The following is a 22,947-nucleotide window of genomic DNA, read 5'->3' as shown; positions in this document are numbered from 1 at the left end:
CTTACTGCTTGGATCAGTCGTGGTGAAATGCGGTTACATTTCTTGTTCTATTTTTAAGGGAATGTTTGTCTGCACTGTTGAGCTAAACTTAAGCTGTGGTTTAGTGTGTTATTGAGTTGTATTCTAAGTCTACTGTGTGTCTGCACAACAGTTTCCCTCTGGAACAATAATAAAGTTGAAGTTGAAAGTTGTGAGTGAATTGTATGTACAGTGAGTGTGCTGTAGTTGTGTGCTTTTGTGTGATTGTTGCTGTACTTTTCCCAGTCCTGTACGTCATTTCACATCAACCTGCCGAAGAAATGAAGATGTGATGGCTATAATCTCTACATATTTACATTTTAAATATTCATTAATGTGTGTTGTCTGTTTTCCAATAAATAAATAAATGCTTAAGAAATAAATATAAGAATATACTCGGAGGATTTTTGACCGCGCTGTATCTGTATGCTGTAATGCTAAAGTGAAGATCTCCTTTTTCATGTGTATTGTTTATAAGAAATGCTCCAGTTAAACAGAAGTAAATACCTGTTGACCTTGTAGTATTCTGAAGTATTGCACTTGGTTACATAAGTGATATCAAGTTGACATTTACAAGTGTCCTTTATATTCTGTCTGTTTATTTAATATAGGAGATTATGATGCATTTTTGATTAAAACAAAACCTTGATTTTAATATTTATTGGACAAATAGAGAAATGTTGACCCACCATAGTTTTAAATGTTCTCTACATGGATATACAGTGTTGGGAAGGTGACTTTTAAAATGTATTCCCCTACAGATTACAGATTACACACACCAAAATGTAGTTTGTAACGTAATCCAATAAATTACTTAAAGTGAATAATGTAATCTGAATACTTTGGATTACTTGATTTTCTGTAGAGAAGCAAAGACTAGGATATCGTAACATAAGATGTTTTGTCTGCAAAAAAGAAATAAAAAGCCCAGACTTTACTGAACCAAATTAAAAATATTATTGATAGAAGAGGAGACACATCCACACAGCATGAATTAGTCCTGGTTTAGTCCTGGTTCAGTCCTGTTTTGGTCCTGGTTTAGTCCTATTTTAGACCTGATTTACACCTGGTTTAGATATAGTTTAGACCTGGTTTAGATTTGGCTTAGACCTGGTTTAGTTTCCAACAATGAGTGTAATTACTGAAAAAAAAAAGAAAAAAAGAAAAGAAACGGGGGATATAGCCCAAAATGTGAAAACAGGAAAACACCGCCGTGTAATCCATTTATTTCAACAAAGTAACTGTAATCCAATTACCTCTCATTGAAACAGTAACTGTAACTGAATACAGTTACTCATAATTTGTACTCTGATTACGTAACTCCGGTATATGTAATCTGTTACTCCCCAACACTGACTATAAAATCCACAAAGTAGGTCACTGTGACATAATTCAAGAATTGGAAAGAGCTATTACCCTAAGGAATCTAAAGACATTCATATGGACTCTAGATTGGTCTAGATTTGTCCAGCCATGGTTAACGGACAGACAGACAGACGGACGGAGGGATGGATGCAGGACAATGGGTGATCGCATAAACTCAGTTTGATCTTACAGCTCACAAGCTGAGCTAAAAATGCCTTACAGTCGGCCGTTTTCAATACGACCAGGTGGGATACCCAGAACAGGAGCATTTTTATGACACGCCTAAATAGTACATATACTTTGAGCTGAGCTAAAACTATCAAGGCCTCTTATTTTCAATTTGTTTGGAAAATTGGAAGTCCATCCATCCATCGATCCATTTTCTTCCACTGATCTGGGGGCGGGTCGTGGGGGCAGCAGTCTAAGCAGGGACCCCCAGACTTCCTTCACCCCAGACACGTCCTCCAGCTCCTCCGGGGGAACCCGAGGCGTTCCCAGGCCAGCCGAGAGACATAGACCCTCCAACGTGTCCTGGGTCTTCCCCGGGGCCTCCTCCCAGTGGGACATGCCCGGAACACCTCCCGAGGGAGGCGCCCAGGAGGCATCTGGAACAGATGCCCAAGCCACCTCAACTGGCTCCTCTCGACGTGGAGGAGAAACGGCTCTACTCCGAGCTCCTCCCGTGTGACTGAGCTCCTCACCCTATCTCTAAGGGAGGATCCAGCCACCCTGCGGAGGAAACTCATTTCGAGTGCTTGTATCCGCGATCTCGTCCTTTCGGTCATTACCCAGAGCTCATGACCAGAGGTGAGAGTAGGAACGTAGACTGACCGTTAAATCGAGAGCTTCGCCTTTCGACTCAGCTCCCTCTTCACCACAATGGTCCAATACAGCGACCGCATCACTGCAGACGCTGCACCGATCCGCTTGTCAATCTCACGTTCCGTCCTTCCCTCACTCATGAACAAGACCCTGAGATACTTGAACTCCTCCACTTGAGGTAAAGACTCCCCACCCACCCGGAGAGGGCAAGCCACCTTTTTCCAGTCGAGAACCATGGCCTCGGACTTGGAAGAGCTGATCTTCATCCCAGCCACTTCACACTCAGCTGCAAACTGCCCCAGTGCACATTGCAGGTATTGGTTCGATGAAGCCAACAAGACAACATCATCTGCGAACAACAGAGATGAGATCCTGCGGTCCCCAAACCGGACCCCCTACGGCCCCTGACTGTGCCTAGAAATTCTGTCAATAAATACAATGAACAGAACCGGTGACAAAGGGCAGCCCTGGCAGAGTCCAACATGCACCGGGAACAGGTCTGACTTACTGCCGGCAATGCGAACACAGCTCCTGCTCCGGTCATACAGGGACCGGACAGCCCTTAGCAAAGGGCCCCGGACCCCATACTTCCAGAGCACCCCCCACAGGACACCACGAGGGACACGGTCGAATGCCTTCTCCAAGTCCACAAAGCACATGTGGACTGGTTTGGCAAACTCCCATGAACCCTCGAGCACCCGATGGAGAGTGTAGAGCTGGTCCAGTGTTCCACGGCCAGGACGAAAACCACACTGCTCTTCCTGGATCCGAAGTTCGACTATCGGCCGGATTCTCCTCTCCAGTACCCTGGCATAGACCTTACCGGGAAGGCTGAGGAGTGTGATTCCCCTGTAATTGGAACACACCCTCCGGTCCCCCTTCTTATACAGAGGGACCACCACCCCGGTTTGCCAGTCCAGAGGTACTGTCCCCGACTGCCACGCGATGTTGAAGAGGCGTGTCCGCCAAGACAGCCCACAAACATCCAGAGACTTAAGATACTCAGGACGGATCTCATCCAACCCCGGAGCCTTGCCACCAAGGAGCTTTCCAACCACCTCAGTGACTTCAGCCAGGGTGATGGACAAGTCCGCCTCCGAGTCCCCAGCCTCGGCCTCCTCCTCGGAAGACGTGACGGTGGGATTGAAGAGATCCTCAAAGTATTCCTTCCACCGCCGGACAACGTCCCCAGTCGAGGTCAACAGCTCTCCCCCCGCACTGTAAACAATGTTGGTGAAGAACTGCTTCCCCCTCCTGAGGCGCCGGACGGTTTGCCAGAATCTCTTTGAGGGCGTCCGATAGTTCTCCTCCATGCCCTCTGCGAACTCCTCCCAGCTCCGAGTTTTTGCCTCCGCAACCACACGAGCTGCAGCACGCTTGGCCCGCCGGTACCCATCAGCTGCCTCAGGAGTCCCCCGAGCCAGCAAGGCCCGATAGGACTCCTTCTTCAGCTTGACAGCATCCCTTACTTCCGGTGTCCACCACCGGGTTCGGGGATTGCCGCCGCGACAGGCACCACAGACCTTACGCCCACAGCTCCGAGAAGGTTAGCTCTGGTCAGAGATTTATTTCTGTCATGGAACGAGTTGAGGCTTAAACTGGAGTTGGAGTTAGTTTCAGTATAAGCCTCTTGTTAAGTGATTAAGCGATTAAATAGTCTCCTAGCATTGGATGTACAATAACAGAGGAACTGTTTATACACGACACTAGGCCCAATTTAATATAAAACGCAATAGCTGGGTTTCACGTGACATTACGTTTGTCAGCGCGGGAAATCAAATGGAGGGCAGGAAGTGAACCGACTGGAGGAAGCTAGTGAAACACTGTCGCGTCTTTGTCTGGAAAATGTCTATGTGTTGTGTAGTTTACGGCTGTGCCAATCATTCTAACCGAGAGAAGGAAAAGCGAGTACTGGAATTTAGCCTTAATAAAGCATGAACAAAGACTTAATTAATAATGATTCACGCTTAGTAACTACTTAATTACTACCTGAATTAGCACTTAACTTGCACTTAATTCGCCTGAGCTATAAATAGTTACTCATAAGTATTTCTTACTTAATTACTCATGAACTAACCATTTGAGCATTTATTAATGATTAATAAGCCATGAGAGAATGATTTACTAGTAATGCATTATTGTTTCTCTGGAATTTGATCAACCTTAACAAATGATTAATAAAGCATAATTAGTCTTCACTTTAGAAAAGCTCTCAGAAAGATTTAACTAACAGATAACAGCTGCCTGAATGATCATTGCATTGCATTATTAGTAAATGCTCAAATTTGTACTTAAATATACATTTGTAAACATGCAAATGGTTAGTTCATGAGTACTTAAGAAGTATTGAGTTACTATTTACAGCACAAGTGAATTAAGTGCAAGTTAAGTGTTAATTCAGGTAGTAATTAAGTAGTTACTAAGCCTGAATCATTATTAATTAAGTCTTTGTTCATGCTTTATTAAGGCTAAATAAGGTGTAGTTATTATAAAGTGTTACCAGGGTTTTATTTTATTTATTTTTTGTATTTGGGTTTTATATAGTTTATTTGGCTATGGGTATTTTATTGGAGGATTTTAACTTAGTTTTATACAGCTAAGGTTATTTTACACCCCTTGGAGTTTTTATGGTTTTATCCAGTAGTATATCAGGCGCTTGATTAGATCATTCGATGTTCTGCTGCAGGAGACACCTGCTGCTCCTTATCCTCCCTGCACTTTTTGCACCACACTTTTTTTTTTTTTGCACTGACACTTTTGGAATATTGGGAAAAAAGAAATAAAAAAAATGTGGACCACGCTAAACCTGCCTCCATCATCTTTTCTGGTGTTTCTCACTGCAATCCAGCCGCTCTACCCGTCCTGGTCACAGCACCACTGAACAATTTAACATTTAAACAAACTTCTAAAGACGACTGAGAAGACTGAACACAAATGCTGCCAAAAAGAAAATCAGATTTTGCAGATTACAAACTGCAAGTCGTGAAATCTGCAGCTGAAAGAAAGTTTGGAGTGAGAGAGAAATTTGTGACACCAGGAGAATGCACCATGAAACTTTCCTGAAGTCACTGGATGGATGGACCAAGCCTGGACTTCAGTGACACTGAAACCATCCTGTCGGGATTCAGAAAGGCCTGAATAATTCTACCTGGAACTGATGCTGAATCTGACGACAGCGACACAGAAGAGGAAGCGGCGCTCTGTTTACCTCCGGAGGTCGAGGCCGAGTTGTTCAGAAGTGACACGGAGGATGAAGAATTGAATGGATTTAGTGACTTGTTCTGTTCTGTTGTTTATGTTATAGTTTATCTGAAGAACTGTTCATATGACGTTAACAGTCTGTTGTTCTCTCTTCTATTGTTATTACTAGAACTTGACTTTAAAGTCAAATGAAATGTCAATTCCTGGTCTCTGAGTTTATAAGATACATTTCCCCCCAAAAGTGTGATTATATATGATTTTTTTTCTTGTTCTTCTGTGACTTATACTCCAGAGCCACTTATACTCTGAAAAATACAGTACACGGGTGGAGAAGATCTGCCGCTGGTTTCTGTAGCTGTGACACCAGTCTTCTGAAGTTGGGACTGAGGCGTTGCCACTTGGCCTATTTAAGCCCGACTTCCTCTGGTACAGGAAGTTGGTGTCAGGTGATCAAAAATGAAGAGCCCCCCCTGCTGTCTGCCACATATGTGTTTATTCTTACTGTGTGCAGGCTCTTCTCAGCACAGATCTGACCTGTAACATGGCCAGATGGTGTAACCTGCTTGTGTCCATGGAGAAAGACAGGTTATATGCTAGTGAAGAAAAGCAATCGCATCTGCATGGAAACAAGAAGGAGACAGACCATTCACTGGAAAAGTTACACAGTACCTTTAAAAATATTGTTTTACATCTGAATTTGAGTGATTTTACAAACATTTTCAAGTTTAATTTCAATATTCTTTGCCAGGGTGGTGTCACCTAGTGCTTCTGCTCAATTTAATTTCTCTTCAGCGACTACGTCAGGAATCAGAATACACCAGACCAGGAGTGTCAAAGTCATTTTGGTTCGGTGGCCATATCCAACCTACTTTGATCCCAAAGGGGCCGGATCAGAAAACTCATGTCATATAAACCCCAAAAATAACAATAAGTTCAAATATTTGTGCAGAGAAACACAAATCTCTTACAGGAATCTTTTTTTTTCAATTGATGAACTCTTTCTTTTACAAAATATTATAATATTATGAACAATCTGAAACTTTAAGAAAAAATGCAGTTTCAACACAATGTTTTAATGTTAACTTGTCTGCAAATAGGAATAAGTCAGTTTTTCTTGTAAAATCCTGCACTCGGCTCCACTTTTCTCATGTTGGACATTTTTCTGATGAGGGTGTCACGGTCAACAGTCAAAACGATCGTCCTTTAAGAGCGTTTGGAAAGAGACAAGTCTTCATTTGTGCTGCTCTGGTGGGAGGGGCCACGTACAGAGACGCTGGAGACGCTGCTATGCTAAGCGGCACAGAAAATTACCAATATTTTAACAGAAAATATAGTTCAAATATTTTAGTAGAAAATCAGCCGAGGGCCAGATTAAAGGTCTTGGAGGGTCATATGTTTGACACCCCTGCACTAGACAGTGTACAAGAACCCCGTAAGTGCGAGTTCAGGCACCAGCCAATCAGTGAAGAGTCATATATTCTGTGTCGGCAATGATTCCCAAGATCGAGGATTTAAAGCCGGAACAAAGAGAATGTTTAGTGAATTTTATCAAGAGGAAAGACGTTATTGTCCTTCTTCCTACAGGATTTGGGGCATTACATATGTCACGACCAAATAGCAGTGATTGGTTAAATAAAAAAATGTACCCGCCTACTGTCAAGTGAACGAATCCTAATGCTGTGAGGTCAGATGGTTTCTACAAAGTGAAACCTGCTGATAAATTTTCTACCATTTCAATTCTACTTGTGCTCAACAATAAAACACGAGCATCAGGACATTTTGATATCAGATATATATTTTCATAAAACACTTTCAGGACAATACAGACATCTTCATTTACATATATTAATTATATTTACACTTTTATGTACAAACATTTACAGAGCATACAACAGTGATCTAATGCAGTCTTGTTTTAAAAGGAACCACATTTGTGACAGCAGGGGAGAGGTGCACTGAACAAAAACTGGAGTCATTTGAAAAGGTCAAAATTATTACTATTATTTCTATTCTAAACATTCAGAAGGCTCTCGGCCCCACGCTGCTCCACGCTTTGTGTTTTAAGGAGCCTGGGAGCACGAAACAAAACAAAACATCTTCTTCTTAACATCTGAAATTGCGTCAACGGAAACTCTCTTCATTAAACTGGGCAAAGATCAAAAAATCCGACACTAATGGAATCCACACATGCTGCTGTAAACATTCGGGACAATCATTAACTTTATGATATTAGATTTTAGACTCAAGGCTGAAGGCAGAGTTATGCAGCTTTTACATTACGTGACATAAAGACGCACTGCGGAACTTTCTCGACGGAGGACCTGGAGATATTATTGCTTTCCCTGGAATGTTCCAAAATATGAAATAAATTTTGCCTGTTGAGTTAAAGGTCAGTTCAGTGGAAAGGCAAGCCCGCGCACAGTAAGAACGCGTCTTTTTGGGTAGTACCGTATTTTTCAGGTTATAAGGCGCAATATCAATCATGTTGAATTCTCTCGTCTATTTTCATACGTAAGTTTCACCGGATTATAAAGAGCATTAAGTGAAACAAACAGATGACACTTGAAACTGATATTTAGAGATATCCACGATCCGTCGGCAGATCGTGACGTAACTCGCCTGGCGTTGCCTCCCTGTCTTGGTGAATGTGGGTGGATCATTTAAGTTTATGAGTTTTTTTATTTCCTACGAGGACAACTCAAATATACAGTAATAATGTGTTTAACGCAGCTTTGTGCACATTTATTTACGTTTTACAGAAACAAAACTTAAAACCACATGGCTCTTTTGCATAAACTCTAAGCGCTGAAAAAACAGCTCGCTCTTTGGACAAGACTCAGAGAAATATGAGTGTTCTTTCTGTGACAGAGGATGTGCTGCTGATGGTGAGTCTGTTCTGTGCATTGGAAATGGTTCATGTGAAATTTTTCAAAGATAATAAACAGTGTCAGGGAGTAACAGATTACATGTACAAGAGTTACGTAATCAGAGTACAAATTATGAGTAACTGTATTCAGTTACAGTTACTGTTTCAGTGAGTGGTAATTGGATTACAGTTACTTTGTTGAAATAAATGGATTACACTGCGGGATTTTCCTGTTTTCACATTTTGGACTATATCCCCCTTTTGTTTTTTGTTTTTTTTCAATAATTCAACTCATTGCCGGAAACTAGACCAGGTCTAAACCAGGACTAAAATCAGGTCTAAACTAGACCTAAACTAGACCTAAACCAGGTCTAAATCAGGACTAAAACAGGATTTAACAAGACCTGCTGCGTGGACGTGTCTCCTCCTCTTTTATCAATAATATTTTTAATACGGTTCAGTAAAGTCTGTTTTGTTTAGTTTTTTTAGCAGATAAAACATCTTATGTTACGATATCCTCATCTTTGCTTCTCTACAGCAAATCAAGTAATCCAAAGTATTCAGATTACATTACTCATTTTAAGTAATTTAATGGATTACGTTACAAACTACATTTTGGGGTATGTAATTTGTAATCTGTAGGGGAATACATTTTAAAAGTCACCTTCCCAACACTGATAATAAGTCTGTAGATCATACGCACAAACTGTATGTATGAATGAACAAATATTCTCTGGAGCATTTCAGTGATTTGATAACTGCAACACACTTTAGTTTAATCCAAAAAAGATCTGCAGTGTCTCCTCATTTTAGAGTCAAAAGGGTTTTGTGGCTCTGGGTGTTTTCTTTTCTGTGGGAGTTGATCCAAACGGCTCTTGGAGTATTTAAGGTTCTCGACCCCTGGTAAACACAAATGCCAGGTTTAAATCAGCTCCTAGTGTTGTGGCAGAGGATTACTTTGCGACGCATAGACCTCGACGCAGATCCATAAATCAAAAACATCGGTGACAAGGTGAGTCGACGCAAAACTATATTTCGCCTTTTACTCCACGAGGATCCGGACTACGGTAACAATCCATCAAGTGGTGCGGCTTCGTAGTTTACAAAAGTCGTACTAAAACATTTGGACAGATTTTTGAGCGCCGTGTACCGCATAAAATCAGTTCGAGGTCAGTAAACACAACCAGAATTAATACATAAGGCGCACTGTCGATTTTTCAGTAAACAAAAGGATTTTTAGTAGTTTATAGCCCGAAAAATACGGTACATAAAAACACCTTTGATGGAATAAATGTAGAATTGTTATATGTAATGCCATACAGTGGAACATTCCAGGCAAAGCAATAACATCACCGTGGAGACAGGCAGGTGGAGTGCCCTTCACTAGAAAATCGCAATGCAAATTCGCTTTTTTTGTTTTTTTTGGAAGACTCCAAAACCCCGAAGCGGTACAAAGTGAAAGAGCACGCCACATCCACCTACGAAAACAAAACAGAATGTATTTGAGAGGAAATTCTTTCAAGTTTTGATTTCAGATTCCTGCTTGTATTCTTGTAAACCACGACCTGAACGACTTCAACCTCCTTCAGTCGTGTAGTGACACCTGTAAAGCTCAAAACAACTTCTTTGGCATGGCTTCAAACACTGTTACACTGGCGGATGTGAGACAGTTGACGATATTTCAAAGCATAATGCGAACTCCACACAATAGTTTTCATCTGGTGGTTAAATGAAAGCCAAAACTCACCCCCCCCATGATCCAGGATGTGGAATATTAAGGAAGTGACGTGTTGGGAGAGGAATGCACCGGCCGTTATGAGGAGGCACAGGGGGGGGGGGTCCTCCTCTCCAAACCTACTTTAATCCACGGGAGGCAGATTGAAGATAAATTCCGGACTGTTCTCGTATCATTTAACAATTCAAGTCTAAATATTGTGTCTCGTATGGTCAAAAGTCCTGAAAATGGCACCTTCAGCCACAAACCCAAGCACATCTTTTGGAGACAAAGTCCACTGAAGCCGTACACGCACTGACTCATCATGTTGACTGGTCCGAACTTGAAAAAATTTGTTGAAAAGAAAATTAGAAGACAATTTTTCTGAGGAATGCCCCAAACTATAGAAGATCATTTGTTTAATCTGATTTAGAATTTAAAATACTGTTGAATTTCTCACTCTGAATTATTTATATTTTGATTTTTTGCTGCTGAAATTTAAGTGTTTAAAATTCAATATTTAAAAAAAAAACACCTTTAAAAAATTATCTGGAAGATCATTTGTTCCATTAGATTTAGAATTTTACATACCACTGAATTTCTCACTTTGAATTTTTTAACTCTGATTAAAGATGTTTTAATTATTTTTTTTGTCAGAATTTTTGTTGCTGAAATTTAAAGTGTACTTTTTGAATATGTTTCAGTATTTGAGGACTTGAAAATATTTGTGCTGAATATTTAAGTTTAAGTTTAAGTTTGTTTTTTTTTTGTTTTTTTAACACTTATGAAAACGTACAATTTCAGCAACTAAAATTCAGATAAAAAATATAATAATTAAAAAAAAAAATAATAATAATTCAAACATGTTTTTTCAGAGTTAAAAAATTCAAAATAAGAAATTCATTGGTATAAAATTCAAAATCTGATGAAACAAATCCATATATTCAGCACAAATATTTTCAAGTCTTCAAATTCAACAGTTAAAATTGAGAGTGGAAAATTTGCAGTGAAAAAAAAAAAAAAAAGATCTGCAAGAAAGATCCAAGACGCCAAGGCAAAAGGAATCAATCCAAAATGATCTGATCTAACAGGAACGATCTGATTGGTCAGAATTCGCCTCATCAAAACCTCATCTCTTTGATTTCTTCAGTGTAAGCCCCGCCCACAGATGAGAACAGCCAATTGGAAACAGTCCTCCTCACTCACGATTGCTTCTGCTTTGGCATCTTGGATCTTTGTTGTGAAATGTTTCCACTGCGAATTTTCCACTCTGAATTTTCACTGTTGACTTTGAAGACTTGAAAATCATATGTAATAAACAGGACTGAGTATCATTAACAAACTGCCGATACGATACACACCTTGATACAGTGAGCTTTCGTTTCAATGCGATATATTTGAAATCAATTTGATATGTTTAAAAAAAAGTAGAGGCTAAATCATGGCTCTGATACTAAAAGTCTTTGTTAAGCTTCACTTCTTGCGCAAAATGAATCATCAAAACAGTAAAAATGTCAAATGTGTTGCATAAAAAAGTTTCCTTCCTCTGAACAAACAACAAAACTGTAGCAATGAAACAAAATAATTGAGCAAAATACACCAAAAAATACTCTTGGAGATATATCGATACAGCAGCCCACGATATCGATACTGTATCAACACATTAACCGACAAGATATAATGATATTTCAATATTTTTGCACACCCCTAGTACTGAATATTTAAAAGGTGAAATTTTGATTTTGAACTGAAACTGAAAAAGGATTCTTAAAATTTCAGCAAGTAAAATTCTGAATAAAAATAATTCAAACCTCTTTTTTCAGAGTGACAAATTCATGGTATGTAAAAAATTCAAAATGCAATGGAACAAATGATCTTCATACGCACCCAAGTCAAATTAAGGATATGAAATTAGGGATTTCAATATAAGAAGAAGAAAAAGTTGCAACAAAAGGGTGGAATATCTTGACTAAAAAAAAGCACATTCAAGATCACAGAACTCTGCCAAGGCACTGCTCCTGTCTCGCAATGGTACAGATGGTAAAATGCTGACTTTCATTACTCATTGTACAGATATTTTTGGACTCTACCAGTGAGTGTGTATACATGCACATCAATAACCCGGTTATGATCGGGTTTCTTGAGTTTCAGTATCCCGGTTATTAGAAACCCGCTTAGTGTAGCTGGTTTATTCCGATAGTAACCGGGATACTTGTGGCATGTAAACACAGTATCCCGGTTACTGCAACATAAAGTTGAGTGCGCATGAGTCCAAAAGACACTTTCCAGTATTTTCACCACAACAGTAGCGACATAAATAAATTGACCAACATAAATGCTGCGCTAAACCTGCACATGTACAATCTGCACTCGTACGACCTGCACTCGTGTGATCAATGAAAAGTTAAAACATGAACTATCTCCTACACAACACACACACAGAACAGACTCACCATCATCAGCACCTCTTCTGTCACTAAAAGAACACACATAATCCACAGAATCATGTCTTTTAGTCCAAAAGAAGCTGAATCGCATCAGCGGCACAAGGAGCAGCTGTTTTTATCACCGCTAACAGTTTATGCTAATTAGCGATGCGGTTTTAAGTTTTGTTTCTGTAAAACATAAACAAATGTGATCAGAGCTGAATGATCTGATCAAACGGGCTGATGTGGCTCTACAGTGGTTCTGGTTTATATGTTGTAAAGTTGAGTTTATTTATGCAGAAGATTTTATTGAAGAATCTGTTGGTTTGATGTGTGCAGTGGATTGTGGGAGATCTCGTAGCTCCTTAGCTTCTTATGCTAAAGGATATGAGGATATGAGTGTCCCAGTTTCTCAGTGCGCATGTAAACACAGTAACCCGAATACTGACAGAACCGGGATATGGATCATAACCGGGATACTGATGTGCATGTGTACACACTCACTGATCTTAAAGCGATTCTTAAAGGTTCCAAATTAAGCTGATCTATGTTCTAATATTGTTTCTTCATCACAAACAGACCTGGAGTTGTGTTTTGTTTCATTCACACATGTTCAACACACAGACCCTGCACTTTTGAGTTCTTCTCTACAACATAAAACATTCTGTTCCACCTTGTGATGTCATGAGGTAATACAGTAACTGCTCTAATGTGTTTTTTGTTGGACAGATTCAGTCCTGGAATTGAGAATCTCTACTGAACTAAAGGTAAAAGCTGCTGTAGCTGTGGAAAAGAGCAGTTTGAGCTTTGGAGATATGGACAGACTAATGATAAAAGTGACTAAAACGCGTGCGAACGTAACGAAACTCAAGTCCAGGTCTGTTTTTGAGGAGGTAACAACGTTCCAAGAGTCCATTTTGTGTACTATAGGACCTTTAATTATCACATGATTTGGCCATCGTGTTTCTCTTAAGCAGACTCAAAAATGAAATGAAAACTTTCCTTGAATTCCTTGAAAGATCGTGCATTCTCTCTGCCTCTCCACAGACCTGTCCTGTCATCCGGCCTGGCGATGTTGGTCCGCTCGTCTCCGTGGAGATTGTAAAACGCAACGACATGCCGCGGACCATTACAGCGAAGCAATAACAGCAATAAAATCTCCATGGGGACGAGCTGATGATGTAACGCTCCACCATAAAAGTTACAGATTGCACCTTTAGCCAAAATCAATCCGCAGTTCTTTATTTACCTGCAGATAAACTTTCAAACTGTAGCTCAGGCCTGTTTTTCTGAGTGACTCTTGTGTTACTTTAGACGCCTGTGGTCTGGAGAGAGTGTGAGCGCTTCTACCTTCTGGCCGCACCAAACTTTTATCTTTGTAAACACACAGAAAGGATGTGGTGTTCGGTGGCACTAAAGCGTCAGCCGGGCAGAGGGGGTTCCTGGAAAATGAGTTTCGCATAATCAAAGTATTCTGGCTATTCCTGGAGTTCCCACAATAACAATCCATCTGGTCGGGAATGAGACACACACTTTAAAAACAGCTTTTAAGACATCTGCTCAGTTTTTTTTTTTTTTTTATCTTACATGTCCTCAAGTCCCTTTGCGTATGAATGAGTACCTTTGTAAACATAAGCTTGTGTGGAGCTCGACAGTAAGTGGTTCACAAAATACATTTCCCGTTCATTTTCCCATAGACTTTCTGTAAAAAAAAAAAGAGAAAGAATGTGCTTTTTGGACTTAACAACTAACCAGAGCAGGCTGTGAAATGGGAGGGACTGTCGAGCTCCGTTAGTCTGCTTGAATGGACATTTTGGGAGAATTATCCAACTCGCGCCAGTTGGCAGAGCTGGCCGTGGGGCTGCGGTTGGTCATTTTGGTGAGGAGAGTGGTCCTTCGGAGGCTGCTGTCCGAATCCTCTTTCTTAAGGTCTGAGCGGAATCTATGGCAACAGGAAAAACAGTGCAAAAAGTCGTGGAGGAGGTGCCCGCTGAAGATCATGTAGATCCAGGGGTTGCAGCAGCTGTTGAGGCTGGCCAGCAGCGCGGACAGGGTCACAGCCGTGTTCTCCGAATCTGTGAGAAGAAAAGGAACAGGAAAACACTCATTAGACCAATACGCTGTGATTATGTTGAGCTGTTTTTCCATAGGTTTCACAAGGATGAAAGATTAGCACCGTTCCCATAGCAACAATTTAAAACAAACATATATATCTCTTAAGTGAGGAAAAGTCTCCAGTGCTGCACGTAACAGAGACAACAGAGACAACAGAGTGAATCGCCCTCGCACATACACCACGTCTGAAATGAGACTAAATCTGGAACTAAACCTTGACCAGAACTAAACCAGGTCTACATCAGGACTAAACTGGGCCAAACTAGGACCACATAGCCTGCTGGTTCACCTTCTGCTTGTCTCCATGGAGATCGGAGTGTATGAGAGTGTGTGCATGTGCATATGTTACATGTAAACAGTGTCGGGAGTAACAGATTACATGTACTGGAGTTATGTAATCAGAGTACAAATTATGAGTAACTGTATTCAGTTACAGTTACTGTTTCAATGAGTGGTAATTGGATTACAGTTACTTTGTTGAAATAAATGGATTACACTGCGGTATTTTCCTGTTTTCACATTTTGGGCTATTTATTTATTTATTTATTTATTTATTTATTTTCTTTTTTTGGTAATTCCATTGCCAGAAACTAAACCAGGTCTAAACCAGGTCTAAAACCAGGACTAAAACCAGGACTAAAACCAGGACTAAAACCAGGTCTAAACCAGGTCTAAAACCAGGACTAAAACCAGGTCTAAACCAGGTCTAAAACCAGAATTAAAACCAGGACTAAAACCAGGTCTAAAACCAGGTCTAAACCAGGTCTAAAACCAGGTCTAAACCAGGTCTAAACCAGGTCTAAACCAGGTCTAAAACCAGGTCTAAAACCAGGTCTAAACCAGAATTTAACAGGACTAAACGAGGACTAAAACCAGGACTAAACCAGGGCTAAAACCATGCTAAAAGCAGGTCTAAACTAGATCTAAACCAGGACTAAACCAGGTCTAAACCAGGATTTACCAGGACTAAATCCTGCTGTGTGGACGTGTCTCCTCCTCTTCTATCAATAATATTTTTAATACGGTTAAGTAAAGTCTGGGCTTTTTCATTTTCTTTTAGCAGACAGAACATCTTATTTTATGGTTTCCTCGTCTTTGCTTCTTTACTGCAAATCAAGTAATCCAAAGTATTCAGATTACATTACTCACTTTAAGTAATTTAATGGAATATGTTACAAACTACATTTTGAGGTATGTAATCTGTAACCTGTAGGGAAATGCATTTTAAAAGTCACCTTCCCAACACTGCATGTACATATGATGTCAGTGATTCTGAAGATGTCCGATTAAAAGCCACTACACTCTGGCACGTTGCCGCTCGGGTTTCTTGGACACATCAGAGTAACATCGTTTTATTATCTACACTCAGAATGGCATTTTGTGTGACTCATTTATGTCAGGCTGTTTTTACTGCTCAAAAAATACTGCTTTCCTATTGTGAGAAGGATCACCTCTCCACAGATCTCGCTTGTAACATGGCTTAGCTGTGCTTTCTTCTTGTCTCTATAGAGATAAACAGGTTTTATGCCAAACTGTAAAACATTCTAACCAACGCAATAAGACCTCCGTGGAGACGAGCAGGTGGTGAACCCTCCTCCAGAACATTTGGACTGTACACCTTTAACTTCACAAGAATAACTCTGAACTGAGCTCAGTCCATAGGCACAACCTGCCAGTCAATGCAAGAATATGGTATGTCTAAACCAGGACTTTGCGAGACCTAATACTTCTATCTCTTTCAGGACATAACTGTAAATCACCCCAAAAAAACTCAAACTCTTCCAGTGACGGCGTCTTGTACAGAACCAAAGCACAGCCAGAAATAATAAAAAAGAACAACTTTGCACTACAGACTGTTACGTTAACAGCAGGAGGACAGAGGGTTGGTGCAGACTTGTAAAATCCACAGTTCTTGGAGAGTTCTATAGAAATACAAGAGCCCCGGGTACCTACACCACATGTTGAAAATATACATGTATATAATGTTTTTTTGTGACTGAACATCAATCAAAGTGACTGCAGCTTGGGACAGAGTAAGATAAATAAGGTGTAGGTGATTGATGGTAAAGTGGAGGTCAGGCTCGTGCGTGTGGGGCACGTCAGCTCAGCGGGAGAAACTGTGCAGACGAGGAGTCCATAAGAAACGCAACAGGAGCCTCGTAACTTCATCTCTCCGGCTCCGCTCTGACATAAGAAAACATAATCTAACCCGCCCCTCATGACCTTCATTAAAAGTTAAAAGTCAGTGTCAAATTATGCCTCTTTCATCTATTTTGTTTTGGTAATTTTAAGCACTGTAATTATTATCCTGCTCTCTCCTGTTTTGTTCCGAACACTCATGCGTAAAAGTGGTGCGCTCTGGCTCTACGCACGGGATTTCCCTCATTGCGCACTAAAAGTGGAGTGTTTATGTTTTGAAGAATCATTGTCCAAACTCACCGTCCCACTGGAAGTTCTTGTCCCACACGGACCACATCTGTACGGTGAAGAAAGGCGCCCAGCAGATGATATAGGCCAGGACGATCACAAAAGTCATTTTGACCGTGCGCAGCTTGGCTCTGGAGATCGTGGTGACGCTGCTCACGGAGTGTTTGCCTATGAGCCCATTCTTCCCCGCGGCTCCAGATGCACTCTTGCGCTTCTTGTACTTGATGTTGTTCCAGATGCTGTGGCAGATGAAGCCGTAGCAGATCATGAGGATGGCCACGGGCACGAGGAAGATGCCCACGGTGATCCATGTGATGTACGCTTTGGCTCCCCACGGCTGGATGAAGTGCGCCCAGCAGTCGTACACCTCCGAGCCGTTCTGGATCTCACTCAAAGAGAAAATAAAGTACTGTGGCGTGCTGAGCACGAGACTGCAAACCCACGTGGATACAATCATGATGTACGCGCGCTGCGTGGGCTGCTGCAGCGTCTTGAGCGGGTGGCAGATGGCGATGTACCGGTCCACGGTCATCATGACCATCATATACGTGGAGGCGAACATGCCCATGACCTGCAGGTGCTTGACGATGCGGCACAGCGCGTCCGGACCCGAGAAACGGAACGTGACCTCCCAGCACAGCTGCGGCAGCACCTGGAAGAAGGCCACCACGAGGTCCGCGAGGCTCAGGTGTCGGATGAACAGGTGCATGCGGGACATCTTCTTCTTGGTGTGGCGCATGGCCAGCAGCACACTCACGTTCCCGGCCACAGCCACCACGAACGTGACGCTCAGCACCAGGATCTCGATCTTGGCCACCTCTTCGTTGCGCGCGAACGGGTCCGAGCCGTTGGTGCTGCCGCTGCTGTTGTCCATGGTCAGGTCAGGAGTGAGCGCGTCAGAGAAGTTCCCCGCGCCCAGCAGCAGCGCGCGCTCCGCTGCGTGCATGGCACAGCCTGTGCGCGCGGGCCGTGAGTGGTCAGGACCTGAGCTCGCGCAGACAGTGGTCGTTGTGTTCAGGGCGACCACTGCCACGGGCTTTTAAAGCCGAGTCAGGTTTCACGCGCCCCTGCGTCAAGCGACGCACTGCAAAATTCACTCCCACCAAGAGCTCATGAAGAGAGGAGAGAGAAAGAGCTCTGCCCAGACCCTCTGTTCACACCAAAACACGCGCACTTTCATAAGACATTTACGATTTAACCTGGATATGACATTAACATCCACAAAACACGTCCTGCTCATCATAAAGTCAAAGTGAATAATGTTCTGTGGCCTCTGTAAAGAGAAGATTTTAAGACTCATCAAATGTTGATTTCCTCACAAATGCACTTTAAGGTGAATAAAAATAAAAAATAGAATATTGACATATTTAATGACTATCAGATGTAGGAGGAAAGAAATAATAAAATGACAATAATATTGTTTATAGAATTGTACACAAACTTTCTGTTTCTTCTTGAGTGAAACATTATACAGTGTACAGCAAACTAAGAAATTCAATTCTGTCAAATGGACAAAAGGACAAAAGACTACAGAGTGTAACATTTTAACTCTGGGAGTGTGGTATTTTTTGCAGTGCAGTCCTGCCCCTGAGCAGCTCCACATCAGCACTGCCCCGACAGCTCAGGACTGAACACAGACTAATCTGTCCAAGCACGTCGTCTACATGAACATGTGAACTCTTTATTTGGTGACTTGAAGCTCACATTTAACACTCTGGAGTGACTGGAGTGACACGAGCCCACAGGCTCATCCTCTCCTCTTTCCTCTCCTCTTTTATTCGTGCTTGTTGTTGACAGTCTTGTGCAGTCTGATAAGATCGCCTTAAGGGCCTGTAATTATTGCAGCATAAATGAGCTTATTAACATGTGTGCGGGGCCCTCCTCCACATGCCTGCGCTCCAGCAGGGGCCTCAGGTAAAAATGATCGCCGCCCCCTCAGGCTAACCTGTGCACTTCACCAGATTTGAATTTAAATGACAAATATTGATCAAAAATGTGTGATCTAAACCTGTGACGACACGCTGACTCTGGAAAAACCCTTTTCTTTTACTCGTCTGCAGTGACCTGTGCTACATCAACATAATATTCCTCTCCTCCTCTTTTCTTATTCTTGATTTTGAAATTCAGAGCACCTAAGCCTCAAATCAAACTAAACTAATAAAGTACAGGATCATGTGATTAAACGCTCACGACAACACCACGAGATTATCTGTTTATTCTTCTGATACAGGTGTGACGAAACAAAATACAAATACTGTTATTTAAACAAATACAGGACTCAAATATTACTCTATTAGAAGTTTTAAAAAAGAGAATGTACTGCTCAAGTAAGAGTATCTGTTAGGAGGGTAACGATATCCAAGTCTCACGATACGATATCATCACGGTATGAACCTCACACTACGATATTTATTGTGATATTTTGTGGAGGCTAAAACTGTTAATGTGCTACTTTTTTTCTCTTAAAATGCCTCAACAAGACTTAATCCAAAAACTTAAGTGTTTAGAACTGTTATTTCTTCTTGTAGTCTGCAGTGAAATGGAATGGAGCAAAGGATCATGGTCTAGGTAGTTCCCTGTATCTTTTTTTTAGCTGTTGCTGCACCACAACTCTTCATTTAAAGTATCAGAAAAATTAGTTTATTTTGTGTAAATTGTGTCAAATATTTGGAAAGAATTCTCCCAGTGTGATGTTCTTGTAATTCTCAACAGATTTTTCAACTTTTCTTCACAAATTGCTTCTTGATCGGCAGTGGTGGAAGGTAAATGAAGTACACATTTTAGTCATCTGTACTTTACGGTAGTACATTTTACAGTGAATGCATTTTCCTTTTAGTACATTTAAGAGCAGGTATCTGTATTTGTACTTTTTACTCCACTACATTTTTGATCTGGACTGAAACGAAGAAAGTTTGAGACCTGCTGAAATGTCTGAGATGTATTTTTAACACATTTAATTTGAGTTTTAATGTCCCAACTCTGAGCAAATCAGCTAGAAAAATGAAGAAATCAACTGAATCACTTAAAATCAACCAAATCCCTACATTTCATCCTTTAAACAAAGAGACGTGTGATTCGATATATTGTGATGGTCCACGATATTACTGTGAGAACTTTGACGATACGATATCACGATATTTCGGTTATAGTTACAGCCCTAGTATGTGTCATTGTGCCCTTGGGCAAGACACTTAGCCCGCCTTGTGTCTGTGTACACTAGTGTATAAGTGTGTGAATGCAAAGTGAGGTAGAAAAACTGTGAAGAACCATTTTTAGTCACAGTTATAACCACAACTTTTAAGGAAGTAGGAAAGTGTTTGTACTGTTACACTGTACTGTTTATCTGTATATCTGAGAAACAAGAGCAAAAATATTCTTTTAACATCATAACTCTAAGTGAAGCAAACACGCTGCTTGAGGATCCAGGGCTGCAAAAAGAAATTGCCTAATCAAGACTAAGAAAGAATAATAAAAACGGATGGAATTTCATGACTGTAATCTCTGTCTCTATGTGGACTGTGCAAGCTCCAAAACACATGCCAAAAAGTCCAATAACAAAAGCAGCAGCACTTTCACAATCCGTGGATCATATCATATGTAGTGGCCACAGCGGCTTGTCAAAGTCTGATCCCGTCAGATCTCAGAAGCTCAGCAGGACCGGGCCTGGTCAGTATTTGGATGAGAGACACTGGGAAAATCAGGTGCCACAGTGAGGCGCCAGTGGCAAAAACTCTCATTGTGTCCTTAGGCAAGACACTTCACCCACATTGCCTAGTATGAAAGTAGTGTGTGTGTGAGTGATGGTGGTGGTCAGAGGGGCCAATGGTGCAGATTGGCAGCCTCGCTTCCATCAGTCAGCCCCAAGGCAGCTGTGGCTACAATAGTATTTTACCACCACTGAGTGATTAATGAATGAATAATGAACTGTAAAGTGCTTTGGGTGTATTGAAATGCACTATATAAATGTAATGCTTAATTCATTAATTAATTAATAATTTGTTAATTTGTTTTTTCAAAATAAAACCAAAAATAAGAAAACAAAATAACAACTACTTTTTTCATTATTTGTCTTTAAACCAAAATGAAAAAAAAAAAAAAAAGGGCAACAGCCAAGTCCTGTTTCTGTGACTTAAACTGTGATGCCAGACTTTTGCGCTTCATACATACTAAACCAGGACTAAACCAGGACTAAACCAGGACTGAACCAGGACTGAACCAGGACTGAGTGTTGAGACGAGCCCAGAGGTGCACCCACGTAGACTGTCAGGTGATCAGGACTGAGACGGGGATCAGACCAAGACTGTGACCAGGACCAGACCAGGACTGAGACAGGTTCAGTCTTGGTTTAGTCCTGGTTTAGTCCTGGTTCAGTCCTGGTTCAGTCTTGGTTCAGTCCTGGTTTAGTCCTGGTTCAGTCCTGGTTTAGTCCTGGTTTAGACCTGGTTTAGTCCTGGTTTAGTCCTGATTTAGACCTGGTTTAGACCTGGTTTAGTCCTAGTTTAGTCCTGGTTCAGTCCGTAAGGGTCAAAATTGGATGAAACAGGAAACGGCCGTGATCTGTTTTTTCCATTATTCATTTAAACACAAAATCAAAAACTGAAAAAAAACAAAAAACAAATCATTATTCATTTTTTTCATTTTGGTTTTGGAGACAAACAATAAAGAAAAATGTTTTTTTGTTTTCTTCTTTTTAGTTTTAGTTTGAAAAACGATTGAATGATCCATGGTCTTTTCAGCTCTCAGTCCCATACGTCTGTCTTTATTTCTTCCATAATGTATTTCAAATCTCTTCGTCGCCTAATCAGAAAAAACAAACTTGAATAACTGTAATGGAGTGTGCTCGTGTACAGCAGCTGCTTGGCCTTGTTGACTTTCTCTTTATCGATGATTGCTTCTTCTTTACTCTGCCTGTGTTTTCAGCCATAACACAGCACAGTGTTTATTAGGGTTTCCATTGCGACAGCACATGTGTGTCTGCAGAGGCTCTGATCCATGCGCCGATACACCACCAGATCCTTATCTTTATTGTGGCTCTCAATTTGCACGTCTGCTTTCTTTCATTTCCGACATGTGCCCCGCGCTGGAGGAGCCGACCCTACATGGACCAGGACTGTTCCACTGACAACGCCGCTGCCTTCTTCAACCGCTCCAGTCGTTATAAACACTGCACATCTCAGGCCTAATCTGAGCCTCCAGCAGACCTCCACTAAGACAAACTCCACTCACTCAGACGCAGCTTATATCTTTGTGTGGGACAATATTACTCAAGCATAAAGCTACACTGTGTTGGAAGGTAACAAAGTACAAAAGTAAAAGTACAATAGGCGAGTTTCATTGTTGACAAAAGCGTGCGTTGCATGCTGGGAATTATTTTGGTCGGCGGCAATAAACATGAATTCAACATGACGGACGGAGTGAGAAAGCACGTAAAGGGTATTGATCCCGGTTATTTATCCACTCTAACGGCAGAGGACCCAAGACCATTTGACCACAAATTGGTCATAAGCATCGATGGAGCCAAATCACCCTTTTCAACCCCGACAAAAGGTGGACCAAACCAAATTTCTGGTCAGAATCGCCAACTACCTGGACAAATATTCACTTGGGTGATATCCACAATGACTTGGTGGAAACTCCTGGGCCATTCACAGCAGAAAAGATGAAAACCTCCAAGAGTCTCGATGTGTTGTTGAACTTGTTGGAGTCCACGGTTTGTTAGGATCTTCTACGTTTGCTCTGTGAATGTTTGAAAGTCGTTTAATTCACCGTTAGTGGTTCTTTTCACTCAGAATACGAAAAAGACATTTTCCTTCTTCTGTGCTTCTATTTGTGCATCCGATAATACAGCAGGAATTTACTATTATCGGGGAGAAATACGTGAGGTTACGCACTGTGTTTGACCGATATCATGTTTCTTGCCTCCGAACAAAATATTTCCCAGCATGCAACGCGGGCTTTTAATAACAATGATGTCAGGTGAAACTCGCCTATAA

The 22,947-nt window shown here is 41.3% G+C and overlaps 1 protein-coding gene across 1 annotated transcript; it reads right to left on the bottom strand.

Annotated features, from left to right (window-relative positions):
• Positions 1-13,110: 13,110 nt before the first annotated feature.
• avpr1aa (arginine vasopressin receptor 1Aa) lies at positions 13,111-17,995 on the bottom strand. Its single transcript, XM_020929302.2, has 2 exons — positions 16,967-17,995; positions 13,111-14,487 (listed from the first exon to the last, which is right to left on the bottom strand). Exons 1-2 carry the CDS (start codon positions 17,898-17,900, stop codon positions 14,204-14,206), a joined length of 1,218 nt encoding a protein of 405 aa, XP_020784961.2. The 5' UTR covers positions 17,901-17,995; the 3' UTR covers positions 13,111-14,203.
• Positions 17,996-22,947: the final 4,952 nt, after the last annotated feature.

The sequence above is a fragment of the Boleophthalmus pectinirostris genome, unplaced genomic scaffold (genome assembly GCF_026225935.1).
Source record: "Boleophthalmus pectinirostris isolate CB_2022bp ecotype Guang Dong unplaced genomic scaffold, ASM2622593v1 HiC_scaffold_2, whole genome shotgun sequence".
Lineage (NCBI taxonomy): Eukaryota > Metazoa > Chordata > Actinopteri > Gobiiformes > Gobiidae > Boleophthalmus > Boleophthalmus pectinirostris.
Note: the sequence above shows the minus strand (reverse complement) of the source record. Positions and strands in the feature narration are given on the sequence as shown.